General features: G+C 39.9%; 1 protein-coding gene across 2 annotated transcripts in view; it reads right to left on the reverse strand.

Annotated features, from left to right (window-relative positions):
* GABRB3 (gamma-aminobutyric acid type A receptor subunit beta3) overlaps positions 1 to 11,923 on the reverse strand; it is a 251,422-nt gene extending 239,499 nt beyond the window's left edge. The window contains exons 1-3 of one of the 2 annotated variants that reach the window (XM_040493883.1): positions 11,812 to 11,923; positions 10,865 to 10,956; positions 10,567 to 10,634 (exon numbers count right to left, since the gene is read on the reverse strand). In XM_040493883.1, coding sequence (XP_040349817.1) covers positions 10,567 to 10,634; positions 10,865 to 10,956; positions 11,812 to 11,891 — 240 coding nt within the window. In that variant the 5' untranslated portion in view covers positions 11,892 to 11,923. Of the gene's footprint in view, positions 1 to 10,566; positions 10,635 to 10,864; positions 10,957 to 11,085; positions 11,250 to 11,811 lie in introns of those variants that run through there. The other variant, XM_040493884.1, reaches the window with a different exon arrangement.
* Positions 11,924 to 12,248: the final 325 nt, after the last annotated feature.

Raw genomic sequence — 12,248 nt, forward strand, 5'->3', positions numbered from 1 at the left:
TAAGATAAAATTTTGAAGAAATATAGCATTATGCTAAATAAAGCATAGCATGGGAGAAAAAAATATATATATTATATTTATATTTCTTATAAATATTTATATTTTTCTTATATTTACTTTTATATTCACACATATTTTTATAAATCTATTTCTATATATTATATATTTTTATATGCTTTCCCATATATATAAACATATATATATATGAGAAAGAGATACTATATTTCAAAAATAAGAATCCTCCCTTTTTAAAACCAGCTTTCTATACTTCTAAAAGCTAAAAACAAACAAGCAAATAAACAAAACCCCATTTACTATTATAATCAATTAACATTCTGAGTCTCTTTATACTTTCTGGATCTACTTTGATTTACCTACTCATTACCACCAGTCTTTTACAACCCCTAAGCCCACCACAGATACCCAGTGGGGCCTCCACAGTGGTGGAGGCAATATTAAGCAATATTGCCCCCTTATGACATTACTGTGGCTTAAAGAAAAATCCAGAAAATGCATCTGCCCTCTAGGCTATTTTCACTGACTGTTCATAAACATGTATAAACTCTTCTTAGAACTATATATAATTAGTCATAAAGGAAAAGTTTAGAAGTGACTTAATCTAGGGGATGTTAAATACATTTATCAGAAGAAACTTTCATCCAAAGAGAATCTTATTTTACATATAAATATGAATAACATATAGATCACCATCTAAAAACCACCAGCCAAACCCAACAACCTCAAGGAACCATATTTTGCTTTTAATATTAACCTGTTGCTGTTGACCCAAGAGACTTTTGCATCTCCTCTAACATATATATATCTCTGCCTCTATATTGTGTACTTATACTCTTATAATACAAGAAAACAAGGAAGGTAAAAACACACAGACTTCCCTCAATATGACAGACTGTTATTGTAGAACAAAATCTTTGTGGTTTTTATCAGTCAATTATAACGGATGCTTAATCTTCATTTCTAGAAAATATCACCCATCCCTATATGTACTGGTAGATTCTTGATCAAAACTGTGCATTCCATGCTGTGGACACAGTCACCAGAAAAACCTTTATTAATCTAGTAATCTTCTCAGTTATCATTCACAAGAACTGGCCATACTGACAACCACTATGATTCACTGGATTAGCCCCACATTTTCTAAACTGTGTTCTACAAAAAAACCTCTTGAAGAAGTGTTTATTGGGTCCCCCATTCGTCCACAAATAAAAGATGCCCAATGAAACATAATCCTTAAAATACTGTATTTTTCACTCCTCTCATGAAGATTTGCAAAATCATTAGCATATTATGGGCCTGACAATTCCTGCAGCAAAAAAACCTATTTTACATATTTAACATACTTTCCAATGTGATTTGAGCAGAAATATTTTGAGTACAGGGCCCACATTTACATTCTACAGAACAGTGTTCTCCTAAGGAACTATTATTTTAGCCCACACCACATAAAATGACATTCTCAGAGGAAATTTTGGTGCCCAGAGCCAAAACAAAGGAAAGATTCAGAAATAAAAACTCATTCAACAGCACAATTAAATATGCCTTCATACTAATGAATTATCTGCAGAATGTTTAATAGCATAAAAAGGAATATAACACAATCAATCCTGGTTCTCATACAGTCAGTTATTCCCATTTTTTTTTCTATTATGTTTACTCACCAATGGTGAGAAATTATGCTTAGAGAAGAACACTTAGCTATGTCCACCCTTGCAATAACTCTAGCACCACACAAAGATTCTTGGTCTATAGTTTTGGAATAACTGGTCTAGATCACAAGAATGGCACTGTTTTCCACAACTCAGATGTCTTGTTTCGGTTTGTTTTGTTTTCGCTGTTTTTCTTTTTTTTTTTTTCTCTGTGACAAGTTCACAGCAATCCTCACACATGGTTCATTTTCTGCGCACAATACCCAAATAAAGGAATCTCTGCAATAAAATAAATCAAAGGTAAAGCTTTACCACAGGGTCATTTGCTACACAAATTCATTTAATAAAGCATATTCTACAGAACAGGCCCTGAACTCTGTAACCATTGTAGTCTACTTTCTGCCTGATATTTGGACTTAACTCTTGGATGGATTTTTAGAGTCAGCATGATTGGAAAACTCAGTAGTATTACATTAAATTACCCAAATTGTTGCTTCTTTTAAGACAAATTTTGGTTTGCTTAGACTCACACATGCACACATACACTGAACATGTAGCAGAGGGTGACACATAAAATTTGTTTCTTGTACTCATTAAAGTTACCAACTGGTAAGTCTTATTCAAACAGTTAAAGTTAAAAAGAACAGGGATGTTATGCTGAACTAAGTAACAAATAGTTTATATGGAAACATATACATATCATATATACATATATATCAAACACAACCAGGATTATATAGCTTTAAACCATAGACTTTCTTGTCCTTTAAAGTCAATCCAAAATAAAAACAAATGTATTTCATATCACAAATCATAGCATGTGGATTTAGCAAATATTTAACATAAAAGGAATTATTTAGTTGTAAAACGAGGATAACTGGGATAAAACACAATAATGTTGTAATCAATAGAATCCACATCCTCCTTCAGATTGACTGCAGAAGCACAAATTAGGGCATTTAAAAAGCTGTGACATTCTCACATCTTAATTTTGTTCCCATTAACCTGAAATGTCAGATCCATGCACTGTAAAAGTTTTGTTAATTGTATTAATGTTTCTTTGTGATGCTTAAGTTTGATTGAAAAATGAAAAGAGAAACGGGTGCCTAGGTGGCTCAGTGGGCTGTGTCCGACTTTGACTTAGGTCATGATTTCACAGCTTATGAGTTTGGGCCCCGCCTCAGGCTCTGTGCTGACAGCTCAGAGCCTGGATGACTCTGTCTCTCCCTCTCTCTCCTCCTCCCCCCTTCTAACATAAAATAAACATGAAAAAGAAAAAGAAAAATGAAAAGAGGGATATATGAGTTAATGCTTACAAATGATTTCTACTAGTTGATGTGGTCTCCTGATAACAAGAAATAAAGGAATTCTACATCCCCAGCCAGAAAGATCAGAAGCTTGACTTTCCACTGAACTGATAACACTGAGAAAATTGCCGAGAGGTGAGACCTATCTTAGTCTTTGTGTTCCAAATTTTGCAGCTAAAGAATCTTCTTAATGGCTGGCATAAGTGGTCCAGAAGTAAACTGTGCTGGAAAGCTAGCAAACAATAAAAACCACTGCAGCCTCACTGTACTACTGACTGGCCATCAGGAAAGCAATGCAAAACCCAATGAATGCTTACATAAAAACAATCAAAACTTCTGTGGCATATAAAAAAACTGAATCGACATTTGACAAGTAGACATGAAACTTTGAGTGCAAAAAAGGTGGCAATGATTGGTGTTTAGATTATCTACACCAACCCTTACAATACTTTATTCTCCTTTCTACTCTGAACTCAGCATAAAAGCTCTCCAGTAAAAAGGGTAACAGCTATAAAATACCAGCTCACAGTATTATATTCTGTACAATTATACAAATTCTGATCAAATTAAGTCCCCTAAGGTAAAATCTCTATACATCACATTTAGCCAGTAAAAGCTTCTTCTTGGCCATAAGCCCAAATTTTGAGTTACAAAAATATTTCATTGGAAGGCTACATATCTATTTATTTATGCACTTATATATTTATTCATTCATTCTTCATTCATATACTGTCTTTCAACAAATGTCTAATAGGTGCCTCTCAAGTGTCAGGCCATGCAAGGACTGTCCATTGCACAGTTCTGCTTCATGGAACTTATAGTCTGAAAGGCTTTAAGCAAATAAATACACCTTAATCATATGTAACACTGTAATAAGTGTTACAAGCAAATAAGATTTCTTGCAAAAGTAGAATGGGAAGATCAAATTTAGACAATGAAAGTCACAGAAGAATGTAAAATCACATGTGCTCCGAACAGAGGATATTTTGCTGCTCCGTAGCATAAGGTTGAAAAACCAAAGACACAGGACCAAGTGCCAGTTTTGCCATGTAGTAAGTTAGTGCTATTCCTAAGGTTGTTTCTCTTCTGAAAAGTGGAGATGAGGTTAACACCCATATTACCTACTTTACCAAGTTCATCACCAGGTCTGAAGATCAAATATAACAGAATACTTGAAGTATTTCATAAACTGCAAAATGTGTAAAACTGTTAGTTATTTCCCTAAGTTGCATCTCAACATGTGTTATAAAATTATTTAAAGGATTCCATATGGTGATAGGCTTCTTATGCAATGACAGTATGCATGATACAATACAAAACCCATATGAGAAAGAAAGATTCTGCTACCAACAGAAGAAAACAAGAGTCATAATAGCAAAGTCAAAAGTTGAATCCATATTGCTTTACTTGCAAAAATCAGAAAAATCTTTATATGTAAATAAGCATATTCGCACCACCAATTCAAGCCAAATACTCCTAAGTGCAACACACCATACAAACCCTGAACCAGGGCACATGCTCAAATAAGAGGTGGTTCACAACAGAACAATGTGTGTAAGATCCATCTTTTAAGAGATGTAGCAACATAAGCTTTACAACCTCCCTGAAGGAAAACACAGAAAGCATTCTCTTTGCATTCTCAATACCATGCCTTCCAATATTAAACACAAACCTCCCTTTGTAAAAAGCATATTATGTAAGGTATTATTTTCATCCATCTCTGAAGTTCATTATATGCTTTCTTATCAGTGCCCCAGCATTGATGGATGATCATAGCTTATGCATGAAACATATTGCCAGTGAAAAGTAATGTCCTCAATAAACAGCCTTACCTCCAAAATGCAGCAACCTGGAACCAAATGCCAACACACTCTGTGGACCTCACCCCTGGAGTGCCTTCCATGTAAGCAGTTTTCCAATCCCAACTGGGTCAGAGAAATACTTTTCCTTTCTGCTGAGTCATCCCCCAGCTTACTTTGTAATAAGAGCATTAGCACATTTCCAACCTTTAAGATGCTAATAACAATTAATATGCAATTAATATGGCCAAGGACTGGAAAAATTAGTTAATGATAGCTTTCTATCATGTGTTTGTGTAGCTGTGATTGTCTTTACCATGATTTTCTCTGTAGACCTTAGCCCTTTGTGATTTAATACTTTGCAATCAATTCTGTAGGGCATCTGGAAAGCCTTCTACTATTTTACTGAGTGTTAAGTGACTTGCCTAAGACTAGATGTTCTCACAAACCTGAAAATAGAACCCAAAACTCCAATCCCATTAGGCTCTTTTCAGCACACTACCTGGACTCCTGGGATTCAGTTCTTCCACCTGAGATTCTAGCACAGTAGTGGACACTGAACTCAGATTCACCATTCACTATTGGCAAAGAAACCTCTAGACTCTGAAAGGTGGGAGGGCGGATTGACTAACATAAATTGGACAAAAAAAGCCTAAAAGCTGAATTCTCCAGACCTCAGACCCCACTTTCTCTGAAAAGGGGAAGGACAAAGTGATAGTGCAAACGTTGCTGTGCATGTGTACATGCGTGGTTTTGTACTTGAATGAGACCTATGCATTTTACAGTGAGGCAGCTCCAAAGCAGCTTTTTGAGATGTGTCAAAACTACGTCGTGTACAATACTTATTTTACACCTAGACATTTTTTAAAAAGTGGATTTTGTAATAAGAAAATGCAACAAACAAGAAAGGAATACAATAGAACTAGAATAATGGATGAATATACATCTCATTAAAACTAAGGATACACAGGGGCGCCTGGGTGGCGCAGTCGGTTAAGCGTCCGACTTCAGCCAGGTCACGATCTCATCATCAGTCCATGAGTTCGAGCCCCGCGTCAGGCTCTGGGCTGATGGCTTGGAGCCTGGAGCCTGTTTCAAATTCTGTGTCTCCCTCTCTCTCTGCCCCTCCCCCGTTCATGCTCTATCTCTCTCTGTCCCAAAAATAAATAAATGTTGAAAAAAAAATTAAAAAAAAAAACAAAAAACTAAGGATACACATTATATGTTACTTAAAAGGAACTCATTATATATATATATATCTATATATATATATCTATATATATATCTTTATATATAGATATATATATATAGTTTACATGCATGATAGCAGAAAAAATTAATCCTGTAGTTACATTCTCATTAGGATTAAGTTATTTTTAATGGACTAATTAAATATAAAGTAATAACAAATACAAGATAAATCCTAAAAATTACTATTAATACTACTAGATTTTGAATCTAGTGTTACATCCTCAATACTTTAAAGTTAATTAATTAAAAATTAAGTATGTGTAGTTTCTCCTCTAAATTACTATATCAAATAATGGCTTATTCTATTAAAAAAAAGAACTCATGACTACTTTAAAATACTGTTTCCATTTTTTAATTTATTTTTAAGAGTTATAGAATTACTTCATTCTCTGAGTAAAAATACTGTTTTGAAAATAAAATTTTCTAGTTGTTTTATATATTTAATATTTCTTTATGTTTCCTATACTTTAATTTATTCATATTTCATTATTGGTACTCCATTTATTCATCTCTCCATCTACCTATTCAACACATGTTTATTATACACTGGGACCAATGCTTAAGCGTCAGAATTATAACAAATATATATAAAAGTTTTCAGTCAACACTGTTCTTTCACATATACAATGTCACTTAAAGAAATATGTAGACTAAGTCTAAATAATTTCTTAACCATACATAATCTTAAAAATATATAAGAGGGGCGCCTGGGTGGCGCAGTCGGTTAAGCGTCCGACTTCAGCCAGGTCACGATCTCGCGGTCTATGAGTTCGAGCCCCACGTCAGGCTCTGGGCTGATGGCTCGGAGCCTGGAGCCTGTTTCCGATTCTGTGTCTCCCTCTCTCTCTGCCCCTCCCCCGTTCATGCTCTGTCTCTCTCTGTCCCAAAATTAAATAAAAAAAAAAAAAAAAAAAGCTTTAAAAAAAAAATTTAAAAAAAATATATAAGAAATTTTAAAACAAAGGCTAAGAGAAGCAAATGAAGTTATAGAAGACAAAATGGTCTTCGTTCGACTGCTGTTGAGTCAACTAATTTCTTAAAAAGTGCATGAAAAGAAGAATTGGAAGGTTGGGGAAAATGTAAATGTAGAATATATTTTCCATGAAACAAGTTATAGCAAAATAATGTTAAATAGTAAAATACTCAAATTCATTCTTAGAATGGCTCTACAAAATACCAAAAAGCATGACACATGCACACATGTATATACACAAATATGTCTATTTATTTGTTTATTTGAGGACAGAGGTGTTCTTTGGAGGCAGGATCTATAGGCACTCTCAGTAGATAAAGATTGTGCTTCACAACTGTTTAAAAAGTAACAATATACTATTATGCAGTGTATAGTATTATTCTTTCCAATCACTCCCAAAAGCTCATGAACAAGTACATATCTGTCCCACATTGAGATACACATGCTTTGTATATTCTTACTTGAAACATTAGTAAATTTATTAAAATTTATTTCACTAAATATATGTTTTCAAAAATATATCTATGAAAAGAAAAAGAAAAAAATCAAGGAATAAAACTTCCATGATTTATCCTTAATTTTCCTGTAAATTTTGCTTCTGCTGAGACATCCTCACTCTTCTTTTTAAATTTATATTTTAGCCAAAAGATTCATCTAAAACCACATCTCAAATCATGTCAATCACCTGTTTAAAACATTTATGGAGTTACTTGACAATCAGCATTTGAAATTGGCATGGCAGAGCAGAAGGTAAGTGAACAGGGGTTTGTATCACTTTTCCAATTTTATCTTTTGAATCTCCACTTCACAATCTCCTGTCCTGCTCATCTATCCATCCATACCTTTGCCATTTTTCTTCCCTAATCTAGAACACCCTCCTCCATCTATGCCTGTTGCAATTCTACTCCCCCTACTTATCCAAGAAACTCTCCATGTCAGAAATAATCTATCTCCCTCTTCCCCAATATCTCCCTCCTTCTCTCTTCTTCCTTCCCTCTCTCTCTTCCATATGCTCCTTTCTTTTGTTCCTCTAATGAGACTGACCACATCCTACGTTTTGTTACAAAGATTTGACATATCTCCTGTAATAGCTACAAAACCTTTAAAACAAGACCATTTGTTATTTAGTTTTATTACCTCACAAAACTTACTTTTGTGTGGCTAGTAAGGGGATTAAAGAGGGTCATAATTGGGATTTATATTTTTAAATAACATGATGGAAGGATGGTTCTAATCTTATGTATTTCTCTGCTCTTTCCTTATAAAATGTGAGCTCCAAAATGATACTTAACCATTGTTATATTTGAAGTTTCTTTAATAATAGATCAAACATCATAACTATAACCATGAGCAAATATGTTAAGGGAAATCATATTTTTCCAGCATACAATTTTACTCAATCCACTTGTTGAGGCTATTTCAAATGTGAAGCAGTCCCATCTGTCCAATAGCCTACAGTAAACTTATGTTTAGAGAGCCACAAAAATTACCATCATGAGAATGCAAAAAAAATACATACAAGTATACTATGGCTATGTTATGCAAAATTATTGACTTTGGGATATAAACTAAATTAAAGATTATTCAGTTTAATGGCTTGTATCTTCAATTTGTCTTTCTATTGTTAGGTCCAGAGAAAATTGGGACACTTCAATTTATGGTGCATGATTATTGATGAAAGTTTTTACAGGTGCCAAATATCAGCATGATGACAACTGGATAACTAAGTTTAAAAATTAACTCAAAGAAAATGTGCAGTGGTCTGCAAGAACATTCTCCTTATCCACCTGGTTGTTTTAATATTGTATAGAGTTCTTAAAGGGCCACATCAATCTATCTCCTATGTCATTTGACATCCAATATAATGATTTTGATATAATAATCCACTAATTATTCAATTATCTTGTTTAAAGAATTTTCTCTAGACGATATGAAATTCTCAATTAAGAAAATCACAGATTATGTCAACTTGTTCCTTTAAGATCATAAAGCATACCTTATGAACAGGAATATTTTTATAAAATTATTTAAAAAGTAAAACATATGTAATGTTAATTTTTAATATTATGTATGTAAAGTCATATTATTTCTGTGTTTCTTGCTAACACTTTCATTATTATAGTTCCTTGTACAAAAAATGTCCTTAGTAGTATACATTGAAAGAAAAGTGCATTACTTTAAAATCACATATTATAACTTAAAAACTTTAGGTTAAGAGTGAAAATTTGATGAAATTAATTTTGTGTGGTCAAAGATATCTTCCTAAAAAATCCACAGTAAAAAATATTTTTAAACATATCTTGCTAAACAGTCTATGTAGTTTATTTGTAAATGTTTGTATTTCTATAATTTATTGTGATATTTCCTAAAATACTGTCCACAAAATAGTGCTTCAAAAAAAAAAAATGTGAGGCACTAGTTTTAAATGCAGACACCCCAAGATTCCACTCCACGGTTGAATCAGAATCTTTTGGAGTGAGGAACCTGGGAGTATGCATTTAAAACAAGTTTTCTCAGGTACACCAGACTTGAGAAACCTACTGGGTCTATCTGAAACCATGCCTCATTATATTCTTAATGTTATGTTAGAGTCAGCAAATGGATTTTCCCCAAAAAATATTCTTTCCAAATGCTCATTCTTACAATTTCGAAAGTGCCACTCAACCGAAAGTCAAATGTTTCCAAATCGCAGAATATTTCACCTCAATTAACAAATGAAAGGGGTTCTTTTGCTCCTTATTCCCAGTTGTCCTAGTGTCCTGAGCAAAAAAGCCCATGACACCCACTTCGCACCTCAGGACACGGAACTCCGGTTTCCACAGGTTACAATACTGAATCCCGTTCACATTAACATAGCTTTAAGTGACACTGGGCTCACTAGCCTTCGACTCTCCTGGCACAGCGGCCCCTTCCGAAAGCCCGCCAGCTGCCCAGGCTCTCCAGTTCTCAGAGACTCCTGGCTCTGTCAGCACCTCCGACAGCGACTGGCGGAGCGGGATTCCGGGTTTCACTGTCCAGGAGCCTGCCCTTACAAAAGCCACTGAGACCAAGGAAACTGACCCGAGATACCCTTGAGTACACAAATCATTGCCCCTCGTTCTCTCCAGCTGCCAGCATGTCTTTCCAAAAAAAAACAACAAAGGAAACCTTAAGTACCTCTTACCTAGAATATGAGCCACCCCCACAACTCGCCTCTCTTCCCTGGTTCCCCAGCGCCTGTTGCTAAGGAGGCGAGATGGCACTAGGGAAGCCTCAGGCCCAGGTGACAGACCGCTGGAGGAGCTGGGAGCACGAGGGCTGCGGTGAAAGCCAAGCGCTAGGCCGGCCTAGGACCCCTTCCTTCCGCAGGAAGGGTGCGCCCTCCGCACGGAACCGACGCCAACTACGCCCCCCGCGCACACCGGGAGGGTGGAGGGAGCCGCACCAGCGAGAGGCTGGCTCCCGGAGAGCCGCTCCCTCTGCGGGCCAGGGAAGATCGGCCCCGGCAGAGAAGGCCTCTGGCCCAGTACTGTGGGCCCAGGCAGTGGGGCAGGGGCTCGGGGACAGCCCTGGGGAGGGAGGGCACTCACCATGTTGACTTCGGAAACCATGTCTATGCTGGCGATATCGATGTTCATCCCCACGCAGACCGGGGGACCTGCGGGAAGAGCACCACACAGAGATCAGCCAAGCTCGGGCACGGGGTGCGGGTGGCACTGAGGAAAGCGGTGCCCACCCGAGGAGAGGTAGCAGGTGAAATACCGGGGGCGCCCCCCCCCCCCCCACTCCGCCGCAGCTCGGCTTCAGCGCCCCCCACCTCCCTCCACCACCCAGGCCGCCAGCGCGGTGGGTCGCGCATCCCGCAGCGGCCGCGCACACCCCACTTACCCCCGAAGTCGGGTCTCAGGCGAATGTCGTAGCCTTTCAACAGCTTGTCCACCGTCTCCTTCACAAAGGACATGTTCCCGGGATCGTTCACGCTGGGGGAGGGGGCAAGGGGCACAGAGAGCAGGGTCAGGCGGTGGCTCACCCGCCAGCGCCCGAAGCGTACACCCGCGCGCCCTGCCCGCTGCCCGGCCCGCTTCCCATCCACCCACCCGCGACCCTACCTCTGGGCGCAGCACACCACAGCCACCAGCACTGGGGCCGAGAAAATGCCGAAAAGCCTTCCTCCCGCAAAGCCCCACATCCCTCCGCCGCGCCCCGGCACGGGGGAGGGGGCGCCCCGCCGCCGTCGCGACCCGCAGCCGGGGCTGCTCCTGCTGCTGCCGCCGCCGCCGCCGCCGCCGCGCTGGCCCTAAGCGGAGGAGGGCGGAGGGGGAGGGGGAGGGAAGGAGGGGGAGGAGCGGGCGCGAGGGGAGGAGGAGCAGCAGGCTGGGGAGCGGAGGGAGGGGGAGGAGGCAAGGCGAGCCGGAGGCGGAGCCCGCTGCGCCGAGCACCCTAGCCTCCCCCGCGCTAGCCGCGGCTGGTGGCCCCGGCCCTTGGCGCTCCCTCCGGCCTCCGCGGCTGCGGAGCGGGACCTGGAGCCCGGCCGGGGACAGCAAGTAGTAGCCGCGGCTGTGCGGCACTGAACAGGGCCGGGCTCGGCCGCGAAGCCAGCTCCGCCGCTCTTGCTGCGACCAGGCGAAGGACCGACGGCGACACAGGCAGCAGCGGTGAGGGAAACGCCATCCGCTTCCCCCCGCCCCTTTCCTGGTCCGACCCCCTCAACGACCCCCGCCCAGCTGCGACGCAGGCCAAGAATCAGTGGGTGCTGTACAGTGCCTGTGCCCGCAGGTCTGCGCGCTACAGCGTCTGGAAGGAGGCTGCGGGTCGGGGGAAAGCCCCCACCTCACCTGCGGGGCTCAGAGCCTCGAATCCCCAGAGTCCAGAAGAGCCAGATGGGCAGCAGGAGAGCCGGGAGCCTGGAGCACATGGCGTTGCTCCTCCGACCGAATCTGAGTGGGATCGGCTCTCCCCCACAGCCACCCAGCATTCAAACAGCGACGCGGGGATCCCCGCCCCTGCCCCCACTCACGGGCTTTCCCTCCTGACCCATCATCCAGCCCCTTGGATGGCGGCCGGGTTAATTATTTATGCACCATAAAACCATTTTTTAAAAATCTGTACGTTAAACTATTCCTCTCACTTCACCCCTGAACATTTCATATGAGCAATGGGCCCTCCCTGCTCATATAAATACATTTATGATGAATGGTAAAGAGAGGCCTGATCATGTACACTTTATTAGCAGTAAGGTAATAAGTAAATTGGAGTCCAAATCAGACCTGGA

Source organism: Herpailurus yagouaroundi, unplaced genomic scaffold, assembly GCF_014898765.1.
Source record: "Herpailurus yagouaroundi ecotype Mexico unplaced genomic scaffold, PumYag 185, whole genome shotgun sequence".
NCBI classification, from domain to species: domain Eukaryota; kingdom Metazoa; phylum Chordata; class Mammalia; order Carnivora; family Felidae; genus Herpailurus; species Herpailurus yagouaroundi.